The sequence below is a fragment of the Eubalaena glacialis genome, chromosome 8 (genome assembly GCF_028564815.1).
Source record: "Eubalaena glacialis isolate mEubGla1 chromosome 8, mEubGla1.1.hap2.+ XY, whole genome shotgun sequence".
Lineage (NCBI taxonomy): Eukaryota > Metazoa > Chordata > Mammalia > Artiodactyla > Balaenidae > Eubalaena > Eubalaena glacialis.
Window position 1 is genome coordinate 127,852,437 of NC_083723.1, and position 25,023 is coordinate 127,877,459.

At 39.5% G+C, this 25,023-nt stretch overlaps 1 protein-coding gene across 6 annotated transcripts in view; it reads right to left on the bottom strand.

The window, feature by feature from the left end:
* Positions 1-25,023, bottom strand: part of LMBR1 (limb development membrane protein 1) — a 150,480-nt gene that overhangs the window by 40,983 nt on the left and 84,474 nt on the right. For all 6 annotated transcript variants that reach the window (XM_061198998.1, XM_061198994.1, XM_061198997.1 and 3 more), the window contains 5 exons: positions 22,546-22,672; positions 22,005-22,073; positions 21,133-21,197; positions 17,994-18,066; positions 18-98 (listed from right to left, as the gene is read on the bottom strand). In XM_061198998.1, coding sequence (XP_061054981.1) covers positions 18-98; positions 17,994-18,066; positions 21,133-21,197; positions 22,005-22,073; positions 22,546-22,672 — 415 coding nt within the window. The remainder of the gene's footprint in view (positions 1-17; positions 99-17,993; positions 18,067-21,132; positions 21,198-22,004; positions 22,074-22,545; positions 22,673-25,023) is intronic.

The window sequence follows — 25,023 nt, forward strand, 5'->3', positions numbered from 1 at the left end:
AAAAAAATGTACAATACCTAATTTTGTCTTAAGAGTCTTTACATTGTCAAGTTCTTGTTCCAACTCCGTTATATTGTATTCCACTGATGAAGACAGTCCTATCAAAAGCAAAAACATTTTAGAAGCATAACAACAGAACCCCAGAACAGGCAGCCCTCACATTTAATGAAAATATAAAAAACACACTGCAAATCCTGATCACTAATAATGAAAACAAGGGCTGCTGTGACTCACAGAAAAGTACATCCATTTCTTTACTCCTTAAAACTTCCAAGTTCTTGCTGATTAAACACTACATGTTTCCTAGAAAATTTCTTACTCTGGTAAAATTCTTACTTGATCTATTATTAATTTTTCATTGATTACAAAAGCATCATGTACTTATTATAAAAAGTGAAAGAAAATCAAGATCTCCTCCTCTTCATCCCACCTCCCTAACGTGACAACTGTCAACAGCTTGGGTGAGGTTTTCTTCACCTTCATGTACATACTCATAACATACATACACATCATACTCACGGTTTTTACTATGTATTTTATAAGAATGGGTCAAATCAGACATTATTTCACCACTTGCTTTCCTAGTTAATGATATGTCCACATTGACAGACAGCCCCAACTTCTTAACAGCTGAATAATAATTCCAGAATATGGATGTCCTTCAATTTTATTCAGAATTATTCCATTTATGAATATTCAGGTTTTCCTCAATTTTTTGCCACTACAAACATTTTTCTATGAGCATCCAGTACTTTCAGGTTCTATTATTTTTGTAGGACAGAGTCTCAAAATTCAGACTGCTGAGTCAAAGGATATGAGCATTTACAGTTTTAAGAGATATTTAAAAGTTACTTCCCCCCAAATACTGTGATATATTGTAATAAGTTATTGTAATAATTTACATTTCTATGAACACTTTATTATAAAATATGCTTGATGTCAGATGATTTTGCCCAACTGTAGGCTAACATAAGTGCTCTGAGCACCCACTTAAGGTGAGCCAGGCTAAGCTGTGTTTGGTAGGTTAGATATTTTCACCTTATAATGGGTTTACCAGGACATAACCCATCATAAGTCAAGGAAGATCTGTGTTTTCCAATCTCTTCCCCAGCAGTGGATGTTGTAACTCTTGAATTTTTGCCAATATGATGGGTAAAAAATATTTTCCCATTGTTACTTTAACATGTACACCTTATTCATATTTTCTGCTTGTTTCTTCAGTGGTCTGTATATGTCCATATTCTTTCTATTTTAACTGCTAAATTCTGAAATGGACAAATTAAAATCCCCCACTACAACTGTACTTTGACTGAATAGTTTTTTCTCAGTTTTTAAGAATGTTTTCATTATGCGTTTGTATTTGCTAAGATTTGGGGGCTCCTATAAGACTGTAACATGTTCCTTATGAATCACACCTTTTATCATTGCATCATGACCCTCAGTGTCTTTAATGCTTTTCTTTACATTCATCCCCCCCTTTCATATATCATCGTATTGGTAATTTTGGTTAGAGCAATATCCAATGCCTACATTATTACAATAAAATTCTATCTGCCGCTTACCCATGTAATAAACTACGATTAGCTTTCCCTTCTTCCATAACATTCTTCTTCCCACCCCCAGAATTAATCTTTTTTTTTTACATTTGCTTAGTTTTTTATGCATTTACTACTAGTTCGAAGCTAAACCTTCTTCCCAAATGTCTTTATATCCTCCAGCAGCTTACAAAGAAAAGGTGAATGGGAGGTAATTTTTTTGAAACTATACAAGTCTGAATATGAAAGTTTGGTTAAATATAAATTATTTTTTTATATTTAAAAACCATAAATGAGGAATGAAAAGGTGTGTGGTTTACAGGGACTTAAACCCTCATCTTCCATAGCTGTCAGGTAATAGTTAACTTAATGCTGGAAAATCAAGAAATAGCAGGGGAACCTTTTTATTTAGTGTTTATGAGTTTATTATTCTTTATTAGTTAGTTCAAAATTAATTACCCTTCAGAATCGTGAAGTCACTGCTCCACCGCCCCCCAGCTTCCAGTGTCAGCTCTGAGAAGTCTGAAGCTCTTCTTCCTCCTGGGCCTGAGTGTGAACTGCTTCTCATTCTCCCTGAGAGAACGTGTCAGCCTTTGTCCCAGTGTCAGTGAGTCACTCTCATGTTCCATGTTGGGCACTGAGTGAGCACTTTCAATCTCCAAGTTCTTGTCCTTTAGAGCTGAGAAATTTTCTTGATTTTTGTCATTTCCTCCATCCTGTTCTCTCTCCCCTCCCCACTTGGAATTCTATTAGTTGGATGTTAGATCTCCTGAACTGGTCCTCTACTATTCTTAACTCTTCCCTATGGTTGTCATTTTTGACCTATTTTCTTTAACTTCCAATCTTTTAGATACATTATCATTTCTAAATTTCAAGAGGCCCTTTCTGTTCACTAGCTATTCCATTTTTAATGGAATCCTGGCTCTTCTCATGGATGCAATCTCAGTCTCTCGCAGGATACTGATGATAGATTTTACTTTTTTCTTATCCTGTGCATATTCCGTCTCCCCCTGGGGTTCTTTATTGTTTGTTTGTTTGTTTTGGCCCCTACTTTCCCATGAGAGGTCTTTCTCTTAAGTATGGTAAGGCTTAGTCGTCTGTTCATATTTAAGAAGGAAGCACTAAAAATGATAATTTGAAACTCTAAGATTGCATGGGTGGCACCTGACAAGACTTCCTGTTGGGTAATCCAGCTGGGTTTTTCATGGACACCCAACTGCTAGCAGGGTGTGAGGCTTTCTTCCTGGGTAGACAGATTCCCCAGATAAGACTCTCTGATCTCCTTCTTGGGGTATTAAAGCTTGGTTGTCCAGGTGAAGGGAGATGGGAGCTCACACATTAGTTTGTAAGCACTCATCCCATCCTCCACTCCCCCCATCTGTGCCCAGGCCACAGTCTCACTTTCTCTGGAGAATAACCCTCCCTCTACTGCTGAGGTGGGGAAGAGGCAGTGGTCTGGTACCCTGGATGGAGGGGAAAGATGTGGGGATCAAATCGCTTCATAAGCAGGCTTTTCACCAATCCTCCTTATCTTAACTTGTCCCACTTTATCCCCACTTTCACAGGTGTCTGGTAGTACCACTTCTGGGGACTTTAGGGGATTCTGGAATATAAATCAAGCACAGATGGCTTAGGATTCAGCTTTCTTGGGTCTGCTAAATTAGTTACTTCTAAAATTCTCTCAGGTCTGCTAAATTTCAAAAATTTTTTATGGTTTTCTCCTCTCAAGTTTTCCTTCCTTTAGGTTTATGCTTCTCTGGCCCTCAGTGTTCTCATCTGTGAAATGGGGGGTATTATTAGGATGCTTTCTGCTGAGTCAGAAAACTCAACTCAAAGTACCTTAAAAAATAAGAAAATAATTTCATGTAACTGGAAGATTACACACAGAGTGGGCTTCAAAGTGGGTTTTCCAGCAGCTCAACAGTGACATCCAGGGACTGAATTCTGCCATCCCCAAGTTGGTCTATTATGAAGACTGGTGTTTTCTTCTTTCATGTAATTTCATAATTTCTGTTTATTTTATTTTGTTCATTATTTCTTCTTTTCCTAGCAAGTGGAATTTCTGTTTATCCTTTTACCCATGTTAATTTGACACTTCAGTGGTTCTTTCTCATTCTTAACACATATACTTAGACTTACGTTTTTTTCAACCTAACCCCACAGGGAAACCTTACTAGGTAACTTATCCCACACCAAGGTGAAGCTTTCACAACACTTTTTAAAAACCATTCTCTCACTGCTTTCCACTCACCCCTCCTAAGTTCTGGACTGTGCTGAGATTGTTTTAAAAATATTTAGTTTGAGATTATTACTAAATTTTTCCAATGGTACGGAAGCCACCATATCCTTAATGACTAGAATAGTACCTAGTTACTAAATATACAGCTATAAAATGAATAAATAAATGAATGTCTTTTTGTGCCCTAATAGATATATGACATCTTTGGAAATATATGAGTTTTTAATTGCAATCTTCCCTGCCCCCCTAAGACTACAGATTATTTAATAATCCTTAACAGGTTATAAAAGGGAAGTTTGATGTTGGTCTCTCTCTCCTATGTAAGTATTTTTTCTATGTGAAAGCTTGTAAATCTTTTTTATTATTATCATCATTATTCTTGGAATTCGTGAATCGTATAACTCTGGATCTGTTTATTTCCTGCTTAATAATCTTGCCTAGGACTCTGTGACCTTTTTAATATACACTCAAGTCTTTCCTCAGCTCACTGACAAGTTCTTCTATTATTTATTTACTTTTTTCTACTTGTTCTTTTTTCTTCTCCTAGATGTCTATTACTTAGACTAGGTATATTAGCTCTGTAGTCCATGTCTATTGTTTCATTAGTGATTTCCTTCTCTTTGTTCTTTTGTTCTGTGACATGAAATAGTTCTTCCACTTGATTCTACCAGATTATTAATTCAATTTGCAGAAGGACTGTATTATTTTTCTATTGCTACTGTAACAAATTACCACAAACTTAGTGGCTTAAAGCAATACAAATGTATTATCTTACAGTTCTGGAGGTCAGAAGTCTAAAATCAAGGTGTCAACAGGACTGTGTTCCTTCTGGGGACTCTAGGGGAGAATCTGTTTGTCTTTTCCAGCTTCTGGAGGCTGCCAGCACTCCTCGGCTCATGGTCCCTTTTTCAGATCACTCCACCCTCCGCTTCCACTGCCACATTTCCTTCTCTGACCCTCCTGCCTCATCTTTCACTTATAACAATGCTGTAGGACTTCCCTGGTGGCGCAGTGGTTAAGAATCCGCCTGCCAATGAAGGGGACACGGGTTCAAGCCCTGATGCAGGAAGATCCCGCAGAGTCGCAGAGCAACTAAGCCCATGCACCACAACTATTGAGCCTGCGCTCTAGAGCCCGCGAGCCACAACTACTGAGCCCGCGAGCCACAACTACTGAGCCCACGTGCCACAACTACTGAGCCTGTGCGCCACAACTACTGAAGCCCACGCGCCTAGAGCCCGTGCTCCGCAACAAGAGAAGCCACCACAATGAGAAGCCCGTGCACCGCAACAAAGAGTAGCCCCCACTCGCCACAACTAGAGAAAGCCCACACACGGCAACGAAGACCCAACACAGCCATACATACATACATACATACATAAATAAATAAATTTATTTATTTAAAAAAAACAATGTTGTGATGACACCGGGCCTATCAGATCACCTAGGATAATCTCGAGACCCCCCCTCACTTAATCACACTGCAAAGTCCCTTTTGCCATGTAAGGGTTCATGTTTACAGGCTCTTGGGGTTAGGACTTGGGTACCTTAGCGCGACACTATTCTGTCTACCACAAGGACTATCACATCTTTTGTCTACTGAATTTTTAATGTTTTTCCCACATTCTAGGCAATCCTTTTTCTACTCTAATTATATCTCTTTGAAAATTGGTATTTACTTTTGGGGGCTAATTACAAATTCTTATTTGTCTCTCCCATTAGTTAACTTCAGTTGGAATCACACTTTCTCGCTATTCATCTCGGCCTTCGTCACTCAGTCCTAAGCGAATGCTAACTTTTCTGTATCTGCCGCTATTCTTCCCTTCACACCTACTCAGGGCAGACAGTCGCTCAAACAGTGACAAAACGTCTGGAGGGCCCAGTAATTTTTGTTCTTGGGGAGTACGGATGAACTGACCAGAAATACTGACTCAGGAGAAAGACGACTCAGTGCTCTGGCATCTCTCAAGATACAAATAGCGCTCCTTTCTCAAAGGGAGAAAGACTGAAGGGAGGATTCAGGCCAACAACCCAAGGCAGCAGGGTACAAATGCACTAAGCCCTCTTGTGGGATCACAAAACTTCAGTCTTACCCCAGGTTTCTAAGAAAGGTAAATATTCCCCACTGCATTTCCTTTCTCACTTCCGTCCATCGCTAAAGAGAGAGAAATCCAATACTCTCTCTCTTTTGGAGAACCTGAGGTCTTGAAAGCACTGAAATGTTATACACTATTTCCAGAGCTCATGAGTTTCATCATTTTACTTGCCAGCATACAGTTTATAAGAGAACAGGGGTAAAGATAGTATAGATGTATTCAGGTAGTGTGACCCAAAACTACTAAACTTTGACTACAAATTTAGCAGCCAAAACAAAAAGAGAAACATTTAAGTTACAGAATTAACAGATATTTCTGTATAACAAAGAGATTTACAGTAAGATGGCATAGCATTGTAAGATTTTCAAGTATCTTTGAATATAATAGTCTTAGAGATAAGTATATTTTACTTTTTATCCCATTTCTTTACAAATTATATGGTATGTATCTGTAGTTAATGCTCATTTAACTTCTATATCTGATAAATTACAAATACAATTCCAAACTACATTTCATTCCCTATACTTGTGAAGAAAAGCATTATTCCAGTAACCAGTTCACTGCTAGAAAAAATAATCTGATGAATATTCAGAATTTTGAAAGGGAATCAGAGTAGACAGTATTCCTGCTGCCAATGTAAAATTAAGTGAAAAGACATAAATGCCTACTTTGTGGGTGTGATGTCTACAAAGCTCAATACAGATGTCTAGACTAATCAATGTTTTCAAAGGAAAATAACTAAAGTGATATTTCTATAACACTGTGTGTTTATTTTTTGGTGACACAATGCTAGGCACACAATACGTAGTTAATAAACACTGACTGAGTTGCATACTAAAATCAAGAATACATTCTTATTGTCCTCAAAGAAATTACGCCTTTTTTAAATGACTAGATTCATCTGGAATAACACAATTTTCAAAGACACCACCATCCTTTACTGTATATCTCACTACCTAAGTGAGAAAAGTAAGCTTGTTTGGGCAGAATATCCTATTATAAATGACTGGAAGGAAATGATGGCTCTTGTAAGGAATCATGATACACTGCAAACAATTCTGGAATGTTACACAAATTTAAGCTGCAGCAACAAAATGATCAAAATATCCTAAAGAACTGTATTATCATTACTTTACTTCAAAATGAAACTAAAATATTCAATGTCAGCATTGTCTAGTCAATAAGTCAAATTGGTAGACAAAACCTGTTTGGACTAGTCATGAAAAATAAAAAGGGATTCGCCAAGAAAACCACAAAGCAGCTCATTTAAGGTCAATTTAACGGTATTATTCTGTTTTCCTTCCAGCCTCAACGTAAGACTTCACTACCTCAAAGGAAATTGTAAGAGTATCTATTTGCATTCCCCCTAGGTGATTGGCAGTTCACCACCAATTAGTTCAAAATTACACTGTTACTAGCATGCAATAAAAACACCACCTTTCATCTTTCTTACACAGGTAAGAATACCTTCAGAGCCAATAACTTTGATCAAATGAGTATTTTTGATCCTGCCCCACCCATCTCTTTGGATTCAGGAAAACTAACAGCTGAAGGCAACTTTTCCCAGCTTTATTCTTAAACTGAAAAACTAGTGTGGTATTGAAAATATTTTGCTTGCAAGATAACATAATTTCCCAAAGTCCAGCACTTCTTCAATAATTAAGCTGTCCTTGCACCTTTTCTTTTCTTTTTTTTAGGTACTTATTTATTTATTCATATTTGGCTGCGTGGGGTCTTCATTGCTGCACGTGGGCTTTCTCTAGTTGCGGTGAGCAGGGGCTACTCTTCGTTGCAGTGCGCAGGCTTCTCACTGCGGTGGCTTCTCTTGTTGCAGAGCACGGGCTCTAGAGCGCAGGCTCAGTAGTTGTGGCGCACGGGCTTAGTTGCTCCGCAGCATGTGGGATCTTCCCGGACCAGGGCTCGAAACCATGTCCCCTGCATTGGCAGATGGATTCTTAACCACTGCGCCACCAGGGAAGCCCACACCTTTCCTTAATATGTAAGAGAGCCTTAACTGACATGCATTCATATGTTAAAGGACAGACACTAACTATTTAATGTAAACTGTATAATGTTATATTTTTAAAAACAAACATAGGGCTTCCCTGGTGGCGCAGTGGTTGGGAGTCCGCCTGCCAATGCAGGGGACATGGGTTCAAGCCCTGGTCCGGGAGGATCCCACATGCCGCGGAGCAGCTGAGCCTGTGTGCCACGGCTGCTGAGCCTGCGCTCTAGAGCCCGCGAGCCACAACTACTGAGCCCTCGTGCCGCAACTACTGAAGCCCGCGCGCCTGGAGCCCGTGCTCCACAACGAGAGAGGCCGCTGCAATGAGGAGCCGCGCACCTCAGCGAAGAGTGGCCCCCACTCGCCGCAACTAGAGAAAGCCCGCGTGCAGCAACGAAGACCCAACACAGCCAAAATAAATAAATAAATAAATTTTAAAACAAACAAACAAACAAACATAAATCTCCAACTGGGTATGTAAACAATTCAAAGAATATGAAGCAATAAAACAATCTCCCTAAACAATTCAGTACCATAAACAATTCAGTGTCCTAAACTTAGTCCCATAATGAATACTACTTGGAAATAGATACCTCTAGTATAAACATTATTTTTTCATTTAACTTTTAAATTTAGCATATAGCCAAAAGAAAGCTGATTAGAAAATCTGTTATCTAAGTAACTCTTTAAAATTTTCATTATACTTAGTACTTTAAATTGACCAAAGTTATTTCTATCACCAAGAATGTGAGGTCACCCAAGTACTTTTAATTATTTCTAGTCACTTAGACAAACAAGTTAGTTGTTAAAGCCCAAGACTCCTAATAATTCATAGAATGAACAGTCTCCATCCCCTAAGCAAACACCAATTACTGTACACCATAAAGCCACTGATGATTAGACAGACCCCAGAAAGATTCTGAAAACTGAAGCCTGGCCATGAAATCTCTAAAGCATCTATTTGGGCATGAACAAACACTATTACTATCTACAGAGGAGATAGACAACCCGCATACTCAAAAACTCTATTTCTATTCCATTTGCAGTGCTAACATTTGTTAAAATAATAGTTTCTATTTACTTCTGACATATCCACAAAAATATGGCTAATTATAGAACCAAGTAATATGAGACTTCTGATATTCAACACAATTTTGAAAATGCAAAATACTTTGATTATAAATGACCACAAGCAAGATGGAGAGTATTAAACAATCAGCTTTAGGAACATTGTATGAAGCTATGTACAATTAAAGTAATGGTTTGGCCTTTTTTCTTCTACTTTAGCTATAAGTTATTGGTAGATCTTAAGCCAGATGAGATGTTAAGATTATTTTATATGTGCTACTCTCGGGAACACCATCCTCCACGTAAGTGTGGTTGAACAAGCAGCTCGTATGCATTAATTCATCTTCTGCTAACAAATTTGGATCATCTATACAGAGTAATCTCTTTCTTTAAATTTCAGAGAATATATGCTACTTAACTCTTAAATTATTCTATAGTTTGTTATTCCAAAGTATTCCTCATCTACTAATATTGTATCTCTTCAGTCAATTCATTTCATCCCTTCATCATCTCATTATCTGGGTCATATTTTATTGTCATGAAAAGTGATTATATGGCCCAAGTAACTGAATAAATTGTAACAAGGTGTCTCTCACAGTTTCAGACCCTTGGACCCAAATTTTGATACCTTATTAAAACCGTTTAATTAGTATTACCAGTAGAATTAATACTCTTTTCTGTTAGTTCATAAAGTCAAGATATTACTAAATATTTTCTTCTATCACAGTATTGCCCAAAAAAGGGTCATTCAGCGTCAACAATCTTTGCTATGTATGTTCTTGATGAAAGCTGATATTTGATCACCTTCAGCCTGTCTAACTAAGCCCAAACATTTCTCGAAGTGGGCCAGAGTCTGCTAAATCTGAGACAGTCTCACTTCAGTGGTATAACCAACAGAATAACCATTGCTAGACTACAGAAGAATGCCTAAGGAAAGTCAAGATGAAAGTAACATAGCGGACATGAGATAAAACCCAACATAAGCTTCCTTATACCATTACAGGTGTTATGTGAAAGACATCATATAGCTAACTGTCTTGCCAATGACAATGGGAAAGCTTCCGACAGGATGCTAGAACTCTAAAGCAAGCAGAGACTGCCTGGCAAACTCAGCTTTGTTATAAACAGCAAGATTCAAGGACTGATGGTGACAAAATGCTTCTGACAGGTCACTTAGTTCCACAAAAAATTCAGATATGTCGTTTTTTTCAATCCTTTACCTTTCAGAATACAAAGGTACTGCAACATGACACTCAGCAAAAATGAAACAAGTACATCTTCTGGGCTCTTAAAAATAAAGAATCAATATCAACTTCAATAGAAAAAGCTTTAAAAAAAGGATTAGAATGAAGCAGGAAAGTAACTGCCACCAAAAGTGATATACTAACTTTTTATCATGAAGATGAAAATAGTACCTAACAAAACGGAATTGAATCATTAAGTTCAAAGGCTATAATATTTTTAAATAAATTACATTAAAAGAACTGTGAAGGTTTTGAACTTAAACAACAAAAAATAATTCCTATTCATTATGGTGCTTCTAAAGGTACCCAGTACACCCATAGGCTATACACACAAAAGCTAATTATTTCAGTTAATGCTGTTGCATAACTTAAAACACTTAAACAGGCTAATGATAAATATATAACTTAATCCTGGGAAGGAATTACAAAATATTTTCTACCACGATTAATGTAATGAGACTTTCTGCTGGGCTACTCTTCAGGGGTCCTGGAGTAGAAATGGATTGTGATTGCTCCTATTTCATGGCTTAACAATAGGGGAAAATCACCTTATTTCTGCTTCTTCACTAACACCCAGCACACACGGTCCTCCAGCCCCTCAATCTTGGTTTGTCTCCAGAGGTCTCTACTATGGGCTTTCCTAAATACTCTTCCATGTGATTGTCTTTTATGCTATCACCAAATTTTACTTCTTCCTTCTTCACATCTATGGTAAAATGACAACCATCCACCATGCGTGTTTTTCATCTATCCATTTACACATGCAACAAATATTTACTACCAACCCACCACATGTCTGGCAGTATCAGAGGATCAGGAAGAGAACAAGCAAAAATCCCTGCCCTGTGCAGTTCCTGTTCCAGGTGGAGAGATGGGCAATATAGGAAAAGTGAGCAGCATGTCAGCGATTGGAAAGTGCCATGGAAACAATAAAGCAGGAAGGGGGGGCTTCCCTGGTGGCGCGGTGGTTGAGAGTCTGCCTGCCAATGCAGGGGACACGGGTTCGAGCCCTGGTCTGGGAAGATCCCACATGCCGTGGAGCAACTAGGCCCGTGAGCCACAACTACTGAGCCTGCGCGTCTGGAGCCTGTACTCCACCACAAGAGAGGCCGCGACAGTGAGAGGCCCGCGCACCGCGATGAAGAGTGGTCCCCGCTCGCCGCAACTAGAGAAAGCCCTCGCACAGAAACGAAGACCCAACACAGCCATAAATAAATAAATAAATAATTAAAAAAAAAAAAAAAAGGCAGGAAGGGGGAAAGAAGTGCCAGGGTGGAGGTGGGCCTGGCACTACGAAATCACAGCCACAAGGCTCACAGCATGGGAAAGCCCACCGAGAAGGGGACCATTAGGTAAAGACCTGAAAGGCAGGAGGCAGAGGTGGGGCAGGCCGCATGAGAAAAGAACAGCAAGGAGACTGCAGGAGAGGAAGCCAGAGGATGCAGAGCTACAGACGGGGAGCCAACAAGTGAGATCTGACTTACATTTTCCAGCGCTCTCCTTGACTCACAAGGCCAAAGATGGATGCAGGGAGCCCACTAGGAAACTACAGAATCTAACCAAGAGGCGACCGGCCACTCAGACCAGAGCGGTGACAGTGCAAGTGGTGAGGTGTGGTCAGATGCTGGAGAGGCTTTGAAGCGAGAGCTGACAGCTTTGCGAAGGAATCCACATGGGAATTAAGAGAAAGAGACGCCAAGGAATTAGCCTGAGCACCTGGAGGAATGGATTTGCCACCTACAGGGATGGGTCCACTCTAACAGAGGTGGAATTAGTTGATCCTGGACTAGATATGTTCAAGATGCCAATTAGCCGAGTGGAGTGTCTACTAGGAGGCTGGATCTACACAGTTGGAGGTCAGCAGCGCACAGGTGGTATAAAGCCATGCGGCCAAAGGACACAACCAGAGGAGGACAAGCAAACAGAAAAGAGAGGTTTAAGGACCAAGGCATGAGGCAGACCCGTGTGAAGAAGGAATGGACACAGAGAAAACTCAGCAAAGCAGACTGAGAAGCAGCAGCCCATTAAGTGGAAGGACAAGGAAAGTGTAGCAAACTGAAAAGCAAGCGGAATAAAACTATTTCAAGGAGAGGGGAGTGTAAGATGAGGACTCTGCGCTCGGGGCCAACCTGGCACCAGCACTTCGGGAGAGTCGTGGAGGCAGAAGTGAGTTCAAAGCCAAACGTTCACAGCACAGAAATGAAGCCAACAAGAATACAACCCTTGGGAGTTCTGCTATAAAAGTGGGAAAGCAATGAGGTGGTGAGCTGGAGTGGGTAGGAGGTCAAGATAGATTGATTTGCTTTCCTTCCTTCTGAGGAAATAAAAATTTGTATTCTAAGGCAAGTCAAGGAAAATTTTAACATGAAAAGTTTTCTCTGCCCTTTGGCCGCCTCTCTCCCCACACTGTGCACCATGCACTGACCACACGGCCCCATCCGCAGAAACACCTGCTCAACCATAAAGAGCAACGTTCTCCTGGCACCAGCAAGACGACTCCTTAGGAGATAACCTTCCCTCTTAACCCTGTAGAGGACCGCGATGACCCACTACCCACTACTCACTTTGTATGTGTAGGTCTGGATTGTATAAACTGTTCATAATACGTCATTTAATGTACAGCCCTCTGTCTCAAAAACTCACACAACTGTGCTTTGACCTCTAAGAGGAGGAACGGTTCTTGGAGTTTTCTGAGAGACTGTTCCCAAGTTATAATCCTCAATTTGGTTTGAATAAAATTTTCCATTTCTTTCTTAGATCAACTGATTAGTTTTTCATCGACACTTCCTTCCTTTCCTTCCTCTCTTTCACTTGGTCTTTCATTCTGTTGAGAAAAATCACAGTAATTCTCTATGCTGATGGAAATGATCCAGTTGGTGAAAAACTGATTTTGTAAGAGAAATGTAGAACGGCTAGAGTTCTGTCCTAAAATCAGTGAGAAGGGACAGAATCCAGTGCAAGAGGGGAGGGCCAACCGTAGCCAGCAGCAGGGACAATCCAGCCACAGTGTAAGGAGAAAAGGCAGCACAAGCAGGGGCAGCTGCAGGTAGGTGAATCCACACAAAGGGAAACGCTCGTGCAAGTTTTGTCATAATTGCTTCTATTTTCTCAAGAAAACAGGAAGCAAAGTTATCATCTGAGAGTGACAGTGAAGAAGGTCTGAGAAAAGAGAAGATATAAATAGTCATCGAGGAGAACCTATGGTCATGCACATAAAGAAAGGCCAGGCAGTTATGGTCAGAGGTGAACAGATGTGAGTGCAGAGGACATCCAGAGCTGGCTGGAAGCAAGGCTGGAGTCTCGCCAGGCATGAGTACAACAAAGTGAGAGGGAAAGGGGACTGAGGGTGCACGTGAGGGACCGGTTATAACAAGGGACCGGTTATAACGACGGCCCAGGAATTTAAACTGTGACAAAGCAAGGGTATGATGGAAAAGGGTGGGAATGGTAATGAAAAGTTATTAGGATAAATAAATGACATGTTAAGTCTCAATACTGAAGAACTGTGGGAAGTGAGCTGGAAAAATCAGAGCTGGAGAGGAGGACGACTGATTTTGAGATTATGCAAGAACCTGAGCTCCCGCTCATGACAAGGCCTGCGTTATAATCCCAGGCAATAAGCAGCTGAGGGAGATCATTGGAAGAGAGAGGTCAAGGAGCTCCCAGAGTACTGGGACACTGAAACCACCAAGAATTATGATAGGTGTTGTAGAGAGAATGATCATGAATGAGGAGATAAAACAACATCCTCCAGGAGAGCGCAGGAACAGCCTGGGATGGGAGGGGTGCCTGAAAAGGGGAGAACGCATCAATCAGGTCAAGGTCTAAAGACGTGAGATTCAAGGTGTCTGAAAGAGAGCAAGAGGAGCCCAGCCAAACTCTAGGAGGAGCAAATGCGGCTGTGGGGAAACAGAGCTCCCACCGAGGGAGCTCCCGAGGAACCACGGTTCTTCACGCAAGAGGGCGAAGGCTGAGCATCCAGGGTTCTGCTGCCGAGTCAGCGCTCAGCTCCAAGCGCTAAAGCAGAAAGTTTCACGAGCTAGGGGACAGTGGGAAATTGGGGGAGAAATGGGACAAAAAGAGACATGGGGAACACAGAGTCTGAGATGCAAAGAACTGGAAATCCCAGGCTCCTCATGCCAGCCATCAGAAAGGGGCAAAGAGCAAAATGCACCCATTATCCCCGCGGGTCCCAAGTGCCGAGGGCGGGAAGGCGCAGGAGTCTTGCCAGAGCCGCACGAGCTCTGGGGACATCACTTTACTCTTGCCAGGGTAGGTGGACGTGAGGGAAGGGGGCTTAGCCAGATGGCGTGGCGCTCGGGCTCCCTCCTGCTCCAGGATCACATACAACTCCCCTCCATTTCTTTCCAAGTCTTTCAGCGCTGGACACAACCTTCACAGAGTCTCACCGTTTCTTTTCCTGTTCTTCAGTTAACTGGTCCATGATCTTGAGACTCAGGTTCTAAATTCACCTGCACAATGTCTGGTGCTTAGAAGAAGATGTGCAGTAAACAAAAAAGGGAGGAGAAAGAGTGGAGCAGACTGGTAACAGGATGGCTTCTTTATAACAGTATACCCGTTAGCTTTATTTTATTACTGTATTTTATGAAATAACAAAAATATTAACAAGAACAAAACCTCTAGCACCATCAAGTGTCAATGAGAAGCAATGGAGAAGTCACAGACAGGCAGCCCATCCTAAAGCTACACTGATAACTTAAACACCAGGCATGAAAACCCAACTCCAGGAATATAATAACTACCACAACAAGTCATCTTATCTTCCAGAAAAAAATAGTGTTAGTCCCACAGTAAAGCACCTCTTGATATTAAGTATCATGTTTTTTCCAGATAACTGTAAAGCTGGGATCAGAGCAAACCATGCAGATGTTCCCAAGATTCAAGATTCATGCGATGCGCGTCACAGCCCACGCAAACCAAGAAAGCACACTCAATGTGCCCTTAGCAAACACCACCAGGGTGAATCATCGCTATAATCTGTATTTTTAAAAATCTTTTCCTCTATCCTGCAATTCTTTTTAATAGCCCAGAGTAAAAAAGTTAAAACTTCACTTTTTAAAAATAATTTAAAATATGAAATAACTGTTACAACAAAATACACTTGACACAGTACTAGATTAAATAAAATCGCTGGGGGGCTTCCCTGGTGGCGCAGTGGTTAAGAATCCGCCTGCCAGTGCAGGGGACGCGGGTTCGAGCCCCGGTCCGGGAAGATCCCACGTGCCGCGGAGCAACTAAGCCCGTGCGCCACAACTACTGAGCCTGAGCTCTAGAGCCCACGTGCCACAACTACTGAAGCCCGTGTGCTGCAACTACTGAAGCTCGTGCTCTGCAACAAGAGAAGCCACCGCAACGAAGCACACGCACTGCAAGGAAGAGTAGCCCCCACTCACCGCAACTAGAGAAAGCCCACGTGCAGCAACGAAGACCTAATGCGGCCAAAAATAAATAAATTTAAAAAAAATAAAATCAAATCCATGGGATGATTTCCATTACTAATCTCCCATGATCTATATTTTCTTAAAAAATAGCAAATCATAAAATACAGTTTTGTTCCATCTTGGTTTTTTCCTCTGCACATACTGATAAATATACTTTACTGAAGCTCACAATTCTTAGTCTATGTTAGTCAAAATGTCCATTTTGCCATAGAACGCTTTATGTTACAAGCCTATTATTTTCTACCTGAAACAGTCCATAGTGCTAACCAACAGCAAACAGCAAAACTACAGCATTTATCCCAACAAAGAGTCTCACTGGAAAGATTTTAATGACAACCTACCAACAGAGCAGTCAGAAGTAGTGCATGGCTTCCCAAAACGGCAGAAAATAAAATTACACTTAGCATTAGCTATCATACCATCCTAATCCTCTACAAACTATAACATTTTTGTGCTAGCTGGAGAGTTTTGTTTATTTTGGCTTTGCCTCATTATATAATACCTTAAACTTCTGGCAAGTATTTCCTTTTCAATTTCATTCATTCATTCATTCATTCATTCATTCATTTATTTATGGCTGTGTTGGGTCTTTGTTGCTGTGCGCAGGCTTTCTCTAGTTGCAGCGAGCGGGGGCTACTCTTCTTTGCGGTGCTCGGGCGTCTCATTGCAGTGGCTTCTCTTGTTGCGGAGCACAGGCTCTACGCGAACGGGCTCAGTAGTTGTGGCACACGGGCTCAGTAGTTGTGGCTCACAGGCTCTAGAGCTCAGGCTCAGTAGTTGTGGCGCACGGGCTTAGCTGCTCCACGGCGTGTGGGATCTTCCCGGACCAGGGCTTGAACCCGTATCCCCTGCACTGGCAGGCGGATTCTTAACCACTGTGCCAGCAGGGAAGTCCTCCTTTTCAATTTCTTTAGATATAACCAACCACTTTTGATGTGAGGAGCCAAGGATCTAGAAAGATTCTGGAGGGACTTTTTTTTCCCCATTGCTGAAGGACAAAGTGAGAAAAGGCTATATGTGGAAGTCTGTTTTGATTAGACTTAATTCAAATTCTTTAATTCACAGAGCAGTGTGTTTTATCCTCCCTAGATCTTAGCCTCCTGAGCTGTAAGGCAGAACTAGTATATATCTAGGCTGACACATAAGCCCCACACACTGCAGGAGGCAGCTGGACATGTATTCTTTAAGATTCAGGCATGTTGTATTACACAGCAGCATGATTACCTAACTAAGATAAATTCATTATAATATTAACTACTTTAATGAAATATGATAAAGCTGACAGTATTGATTAAAGTTATAATTTTTAAATTAAATAGGCTTATATATTAAAGTAGCTTTAATAAAGTTAGAAGAATAAAAGATACCTGTAGTTCCAGTCTAAAAGTTATCAGTATCAAATCATATAATTATTACTGACAAGAATTCTCTAGAATAGATACAATCTGAAATTCTTTGATCTAAGAATAAAGCTCTAAATGTTATCAACACTTTTGGGTTGATGATTTAAATTCACTATTTGTAACTGAAGAAAATAGGTATTTTCCTTCCCATTTCTCAGTATTTCACAGTTAAAGTAACCTTCCATTTTATACCTACTCTTGAATTATGGTTAGCTATTAATAATCTGATCTTGGTGGTTAGGTTTTCAACATTTAAAAAAAACTTTGTAGGAGAAAAGAGTGCAGGGTGAAATTCATTTGAGTAAAATAAAGAAAATTTTACTATGTCATTTCTCTGTTAAACTGTCATTACTCTTTTCTTCATTGGTTCATCATTTGAAGACAAAAATGATCAGTAATGAAAAATTAAATTTTAACATCTTTGACATGCTTACATGGTTATCAGCTAACAATGAACAGCATCCCCAAACGACAACAGAGTTCCTAAGTACAACAGAGTCTAATTTGGCCCCTTACTGTCAGAGAAACACTGCTTTTTACCATGCATTAGAGATTTCAACAGGAGAGACATGAGGTAGGGATACTACAGTCACTAAGACAACATGCAAATCTGCAGAACCTCAGCAACTACAAGTCATAGTGCTTCCAACACGTTAGGATCTGGTAGAAGAGGGATATACATTAGTGGCCAGTGTCTCAGCACTGAACTGACCCTGCCGGTTACAGCTAATATCGGTCAGGGAGAGATGGGACCCTGACCAAAGTGCTGCTACTCCTCAGTAAACCTCTCCTCACCTGGGAAGTTCACGTGTTTCTCTGACGTCTTGGCCTCAGGCAACAGCACAAGGTACTGAGAGGCTTGTATTTTTCCCCTCAATTATCTGTCTTTTTTTGAATTAAATAATTTTTTATTCTGGTCTAAATATGTAATAAATACATACCATTTAGTCGTCGCTGAAGTGCTTCTTCCTCTAGAGTAATAATATAAATTTGTTCATCCAGGTCCTCAAGAATCTAAATGTAAACATCAAACTATTGAATAATACATTGCGTAAGTAGTGCTTACGAGAATATTCAGGCTATTTGGCCTGTAATTTAGATAACCATTCAAATTACTAGGAATCTAAATTAAAAATGCTCAAACTATTCTACTTGCAAATTAAGTAGAAATTCTTAGTATGCAACTAAGCACATCAAAAGCTGATTATCACAAAATCTACATACATTTAAATTGATTTTTTTCAGTTTAAAGAATTAAAGAACTCTGCAACTCTCTCAATGGCACACAAATGTATGGATTCTAAACATCCAGAAAGCTAAATGCAGTAGTCTCTCTACGCCCAAGCCAATATTATAGAGCCAGAGGAATAGATCACCCAGTCCAACACTGGTTTCTCATCTACATTAACCTGCATAATGTGTAAAACAAGAAATCCATAAACTAAATCACTACCACCAATACTTTCCATTTACATCATTATATACTAAAAAATTTCCACAAATATTAAACACTGGTGTTATAAAAACCATCCTATAGACAGAACCCTAGAAAAATAGTGTGCTAACATACACACCACTCACTACCACAGTATACAACACTAGTAAAAACAACCACCAAAAAACCCCACTAATCAGTAACCAATTATATGGGATATTATCTGCTCTGTGTAAGGGTTGGTGTGCTTCATCCCCTTGATTCTACAGCAACCCTATGAAAAACAGACTGCTCTCGCTGCATCTTGTAATATGCCAAGAAACAAAGGTTTGGCAAAGAAGTTATCTGTCTTCAAAGCCTGTGCTCTTAGCCACTCTGGGCTGATGGGGACCTAAATATGGATCAGACTTAGTCCTTGACCTCAAACAGCTTATATTCTAGTGTCCAGGAGAGATATGAAAAATCAAAGAGAAAAAAAAATTATGGAATTGAAAGTAATGTCATAACTGAAGCTAAAATAAAATGTTAACAAAAGTTCAGAGGAAGAAAGATTCCCAGCTGCTATTTGGGAAGAAAGAAGTCTTGGCAAATGGTTTTGATGGTAGTAGCATCTTACCCAATAGCTTCATTTACCAAAAGGAGGAAAGGCATTTTGCTCACAGGAAATGACAAGCAAAACATACAGGTGGAGAGGTACAAAGTACACTTAGCAATAAAGTTGCTCGATGACTCTGGAGCTTATGGCAGAACAAGGAGTGGTCCAGAGCCCAGGCTCTGAAAAGAGCCTCTGGGTTCAAATCCTGCCTCATCCTCTCAGATCTGTGATCTTGTATAAGCTACTTGATCTCCCTGAACCACAGATAATTCAACCATAAAATAAGAACTCCATCACCTAACTTATGGGTTTGTCATCAGGATTAAATGAAATTATGCATGTAAATAAAGTACTTAGTGCAAGCATGTAAATAAAGTACTTAGTGCAAGCATATAGCATATACTTAATTATTGAATAAATAACCATTATTATTGGATGTTAGGAACAAGAAAAGAGACAAACATTAAAAAGTTTGAAGATGTTACTAATAATAGACAAGTTTGGGAGAAAACAAGCTTGGGGAGGGGAGATAAGTAAGTAGTTTGATTTTGTATCTGTTGAGTTTTCAGCTCCATAGGGCCTTCAATTATAGCACTTAAAAAATACTGTAGTTTGTATTCACTATCTTTTTCTCACTAGAATTAGACATTTAGAAGTGATATGGAAGTGGCAGAGGTGCTCAGGAAAACAGAGCAGAGCACCTTTAGACCAAGGACAGAACTTTAAACATTTGCCTATTTTAGGGGGAAGAAAGTGGAAACGGAGAGAGAGACCAAAAAAACAAACAAAAAAACAACAACAAAAAAAATCCAGAGAATTAGGAAGAAACTAAATGAATGCAATGTCACAAAACCTCTTTAAGAGGGAAGTAAATTTCAAGATTTAATAGAACATGTATTGTATTTGAGTGTGTGTACATTTATGTAGCAGGTTAAAAATTCATTTTTATTTTTAAAAAATACAAAGATTATTTATTAAAAAACTTTCAAAATTAAGCAAGCATTTACTAAAAGAATGTCTACTATGATATTCTCTCAGTTTTTTCCCTTGATGAATTATGCTGATAGGGAAGAAAAACATATAACCATCATAATTTCATAAATACTACTAGTGAAATATAAAGGGGAATATGAGAAATGCAGAGGAAGGAGCTTGATTGTTTTAGCTTAAAGAAGAAGTGAGGCAAGGGTCAAAGACAGGTAGTAAATGCAGCTGGTCTCAGAGCCAGGACTTCAGGAGGCTGTCAGGTGGCTGAAGCAGGTAAGAGGCAGAAGCGAGAGAAAGACCCTCGACATGCCTGGGAAGGGGAAGAATCCAGGCTGCTCTGGGCACAGCAAGTCAGCTGTGAGACTGGCTAGAAGCAGAGTCACCAGGGAAGCAATGGGGGCCGGGGCAGCTACAGGCAAATTCAGCGGGGGACAGTTGTGAAAGGCCTTGTATCATGTGAATAGCTTAGACTTGAGCTTGTAGGCAATGAGGATCCATGAAAACAATGTGACAATTCCCTAGATACAGGTAAGAATTATTGTCATTTTATTAAATATTTGACAAAATAGCTAGAGGCCCAAGTAACTTAGGGACAAATCATCAAAACTACTACCAACTGAAAATTATTTTTAAATGAATATACAGCATTTCTGAGATTAAAGGGAAAGGTATAATTCAATTAATCAAGATATAATATGCAGACAAATTTTCAGAAAATAACTGCTTTGTAAGTCAAAGAATATATATATAGTAAACTTTGAAACACAAAAGTTACCATTTGATATAAGATAATGGACTCCTAAAATACCTGTAAATATCTGTACATTTTGTCTTCAAATTTGCTAGAAGAATTTCTAGCTGAGTGCCTATAGTTAGTATTTTAAGAGCAAAAGCAAATTTGGTTTCCAAAGATGAAAAAGATTAAAATAAAAACAATAACAATTTGGGTTATAAACACGTAAAAATATTCTTCTGTTTCTGAATGCTAGTTTAGAACCTAAAAGATGTTCAAATGTAAAAATGTCTATTTAACAAACAAAATGGTTTACAACATCATACTCACTGTTGGCTTCACCAACAGCTGCCCCATGACTGTGAACATGCGGGAGAGGCCAACTGGAGTGCACACTGCAGAACAGAGAGAGCTCACTTCAGAGTTAGGAGAGAAACTGCTAGCCCAAAATAAAGCAAACTCAAAGACTGCTGTTGTAGGAAAATGCTTGTTTCCAATCTAGGTTCTCGCAGTGTTTTGTCACAGGGCTCCTCAATGTCACCATTAGAGAAGCTCTAGGGGTTCGTGCGCAGACGACGGGCACTCCTATATTTAAGGAAAGATTCATGAAGACTAAAGGAGGGGTAGGATATGCCAGATTCTAGCAGCTGAATAATAATAAGTATTTTCACTTAAAAGAAATTAAAGAAAACCAACCAGAGAACAGACTAAATTTCAAGTACTAACTGAACCGAGTATCAGACAAGAATATCCGAAAGTGACAACTATAACCTTACATCCTTTTACCTACTTTTATCTGCTTATAACATCTCTGAGATATGTTGTGATGCCTCAAGTAAAACAAAACAAATTGTGAAAAAAAGACTGCCAATTCATCGTACAGAATTCCACCATTACCATTCAAAAGTAGAAGCTAGTGTTGTGATGGGGGGGGGAGGCATGTGCATGTCTGACTCTCTCCCCCTCCCTCTCTCTTTCCAACTCTGTGCAAGAGGCTTTCTTTAGAGAAAAACAAAAGTATCTTATTATTTCAAGGTTTCAGTTTATCAAAATTTATCTTGAATATACAAAAAAAGTTAAGGGCCAACTTTTAAAAAAATCTCCAAGCTGTTAAGGAATCTCATCGGGAAACTTGTCTGTAATTTTCTAGAACACAGAACAACTCTACTTTATTATCAATATTATGTCAGAAAAATACTTACAGAGAAGTAACAAACATCCCATCAATGATATACAGGAATATAAATAAGGTAGGTAGAACTCCCAGAGATCTATTAAAAAATGTAAATATATTTTAGTGCATCCAAAATACCATACATCGATATATAGACTGACTATAAATTAATGTATAGTAAACATCATAATTGCCTATTTGAGCCTACTAAACCATATAATTTCTAAATAGTACAATAAAAAGATCTAAAACAGAAGAACAGGAAATAACCCTTTTGCAAAACCTGTTTGGAGGGAGAAAATGAGCCTCCATGGAATTTTAAGAACAGAAACCAATTAACCAAAGGAAAAAAAAACATCTGAAAAGCTGCTTGCTCATTCTACATACAAGAAACACACAAAAATTCATTTCTTTCCTTAAACATGTCGAAAGACTTTTTAATTTTGTAAATTAACAACAAGGATTAACTATACAAAGAACTATTAAAATGTTTTAAAAAGTGAATGTGTAATTATATTCCAAACGGTAGCCTCCACTAGAGAAACTGGTTTAAACAAGTCAATCCGTACCATATAAAGATTCCATACTCGCAGCGTCATTGTCAATGAGCGCCGAGGCTACCCACACTATCCCAAGAATAAGCAAGGCCAGAAGAATAAGCATGACCAGAGTTTCTAAAATTCGGGCTCGGATTCCCTGAAAAATATAAGGAAGATATAATTTTAATATTTTATTTCATCGCATGAACAATTAGGTTTCTATCTATATGAACGCATAAAAATTCTTTGAAAGGGGAGGAAATTTACATTTATTAGCAGGACAAAAAACACTAAATGTTTACTGTTTGTAACGTTTAGGCTGACTTTTCAAAATTATGTAAAACACCATTAAGCTTTGAAGAAAGTACCAAAACAATTCTTCATAAAAACATTTTGCAGAACCATTTTAAGCAATTAATTACTTTCCTAACACTTTCCACCAAGAAAGTAGATTAACAAATTTTTATCTGCGATTCTAATCAAGGGAATATAAGGCTAATTGAGGCGGACCGCCAAACAGTTCCGTGAACACCCAACTTGGTGAAAGCACAAAGCACCATCTACTAGAGAACACGGGGGTTCTGTTAGCTCCCCACAGCCTCCAGAGCCCTCTAGTGCCCAGACGAAGAACTCCTCGTGGTAATCCAGCCTTAGAAACCGTGGAAATGGACAGTATTTATATCAATTAAATATCATCCCTTTCTCCACATTAGATAGAATTTTCATTAAATCCACGAGGCTGGAATATAATAAAGAATCATCATGCACAATTTTGTTTTAAATATAAAACAAATTCTGACCTCAGGGCCAAACGAGAGGCCAGACTTATAAACTCAAAACCTACGGGACAAGGCAAAAACAAAAAACAAAACTTTCTCATATTCTTAGAAAGTCATCAAATGATTGAACCTGCACCTAAATGTAAAGATTCATGTTGATATTTTATACTGTAATGCACTAATTTACAACATCTAACACAACAAAATTATAAGTATATCCATGTTTCTCAGTAAGTCATGTAATCTTTCCTTCCATATTAAAAATAGTTTAAAGATATGAACTATAAATAAAAATCTAAAACATAGACTTATTTCAATTTTGCCGTAAATATTATTTTCTAATTTCTGAATTACAGCAACAGGTTGCACTTAAATCATAGCACCCCAGTTCCTCAAATTCAATAGGAAAGGAAATGTCCTAAAGCCATGGCCAAAGTGTTCCCAGCCCTAAATGATGACCCAGAGTTGAAGTGGTCTTTTCTTCCTAGTCCAGCCTTACCAGGACTGCCCCTGACAGGTTAAAATGTGTCTTCAAATGGAAGAGTCAGGGCACCTTACACACTCATAGCAAGGGAGGCTGGTAAACCAGAGTGATGACGACCTGTATTTTATTTAACACATTAGATCTCACAGTAGCTATTACTCAAGTGAGATGAAACAGGAACAGTCACAAAACGCACTACTAAAAAATACACTCCTACTTACTGAAGAACTCTCTGAACCTACACTTCACACATTCAAACCATTAGGATACCAAAACATGACCACTACCTTTTAGCACTGATTTTTTTCTCTCTTCCTCTCTTTCTAAACAAGAACCTTTTAATCACACATTAAATATTATCTGGAAAGTCTATAAATAACACAGATAAAAAGAGTAGGCTCTGGAGTGCATGTGTTACACCCCCTCAGCTTTGTCTTTTCCTGCCTCTGACTGGAGCCCGAATCCTGCGTGCCTCTGACCAGCCCATGGGAACATCAGAGCTCTCAAAACATGTAACAGGTGTCTTAAGTGTTATGATGTACGAGCTAAACAGTAGTGCTACTTGGAACTGTTTGAGACCTGATGTCCAAAAAAAGGGCATTTTAATGATACATGTTATAATTATTATATTAAGCAATTACAATGTAACAATAAGTTTAAGTGTTATAATGATAATAAATTTGGGGAACCAATCACCAATAAGATTTACACACGTCCTCTGATATTTTGGTAAGAAGTATTTCTTAGCAGTTAAATTTGTTTTTCATCAAATCTGTCTCTCTGTGTTGGAAGGCAGCGCTCCGTGGGTCTCTCCCACTTCTGTGCATCTCACAAGCAGAGGCAGGGGCAGTCCTCATTCTGGACTGTCTTTTCAAAGACTTCTGTACAGCAAACAGCCTTGGAAGACAGAGATGGCGTCTCTGCAGTAGAGGCAGGTCTGCTTACCATACAGTGTGAAAGAGAAGGTCCCCCCGCAGAGCACAGGGCAGGCAGGCTTGCTTGCACCCCATTACAAATAATGCGGGTTCCCTAAATGCAGGGCTCCTCAGCCATGACACGAGCCCACTGTGGGGACAGCTCCCACCTGGGCCGCATCACCCCCATGGGGCTCGCGGTCCTGAGGAACTGACAGGAACAGGAGGCTCCTGTGCCTGCACGCTGAGTAATGACGCATCTGACCCAGGAGTCTGTCTACAACCAGAGTCTGCGAGTCTGGCCAACTAACCTGTCCGCTTGCAAGTACCA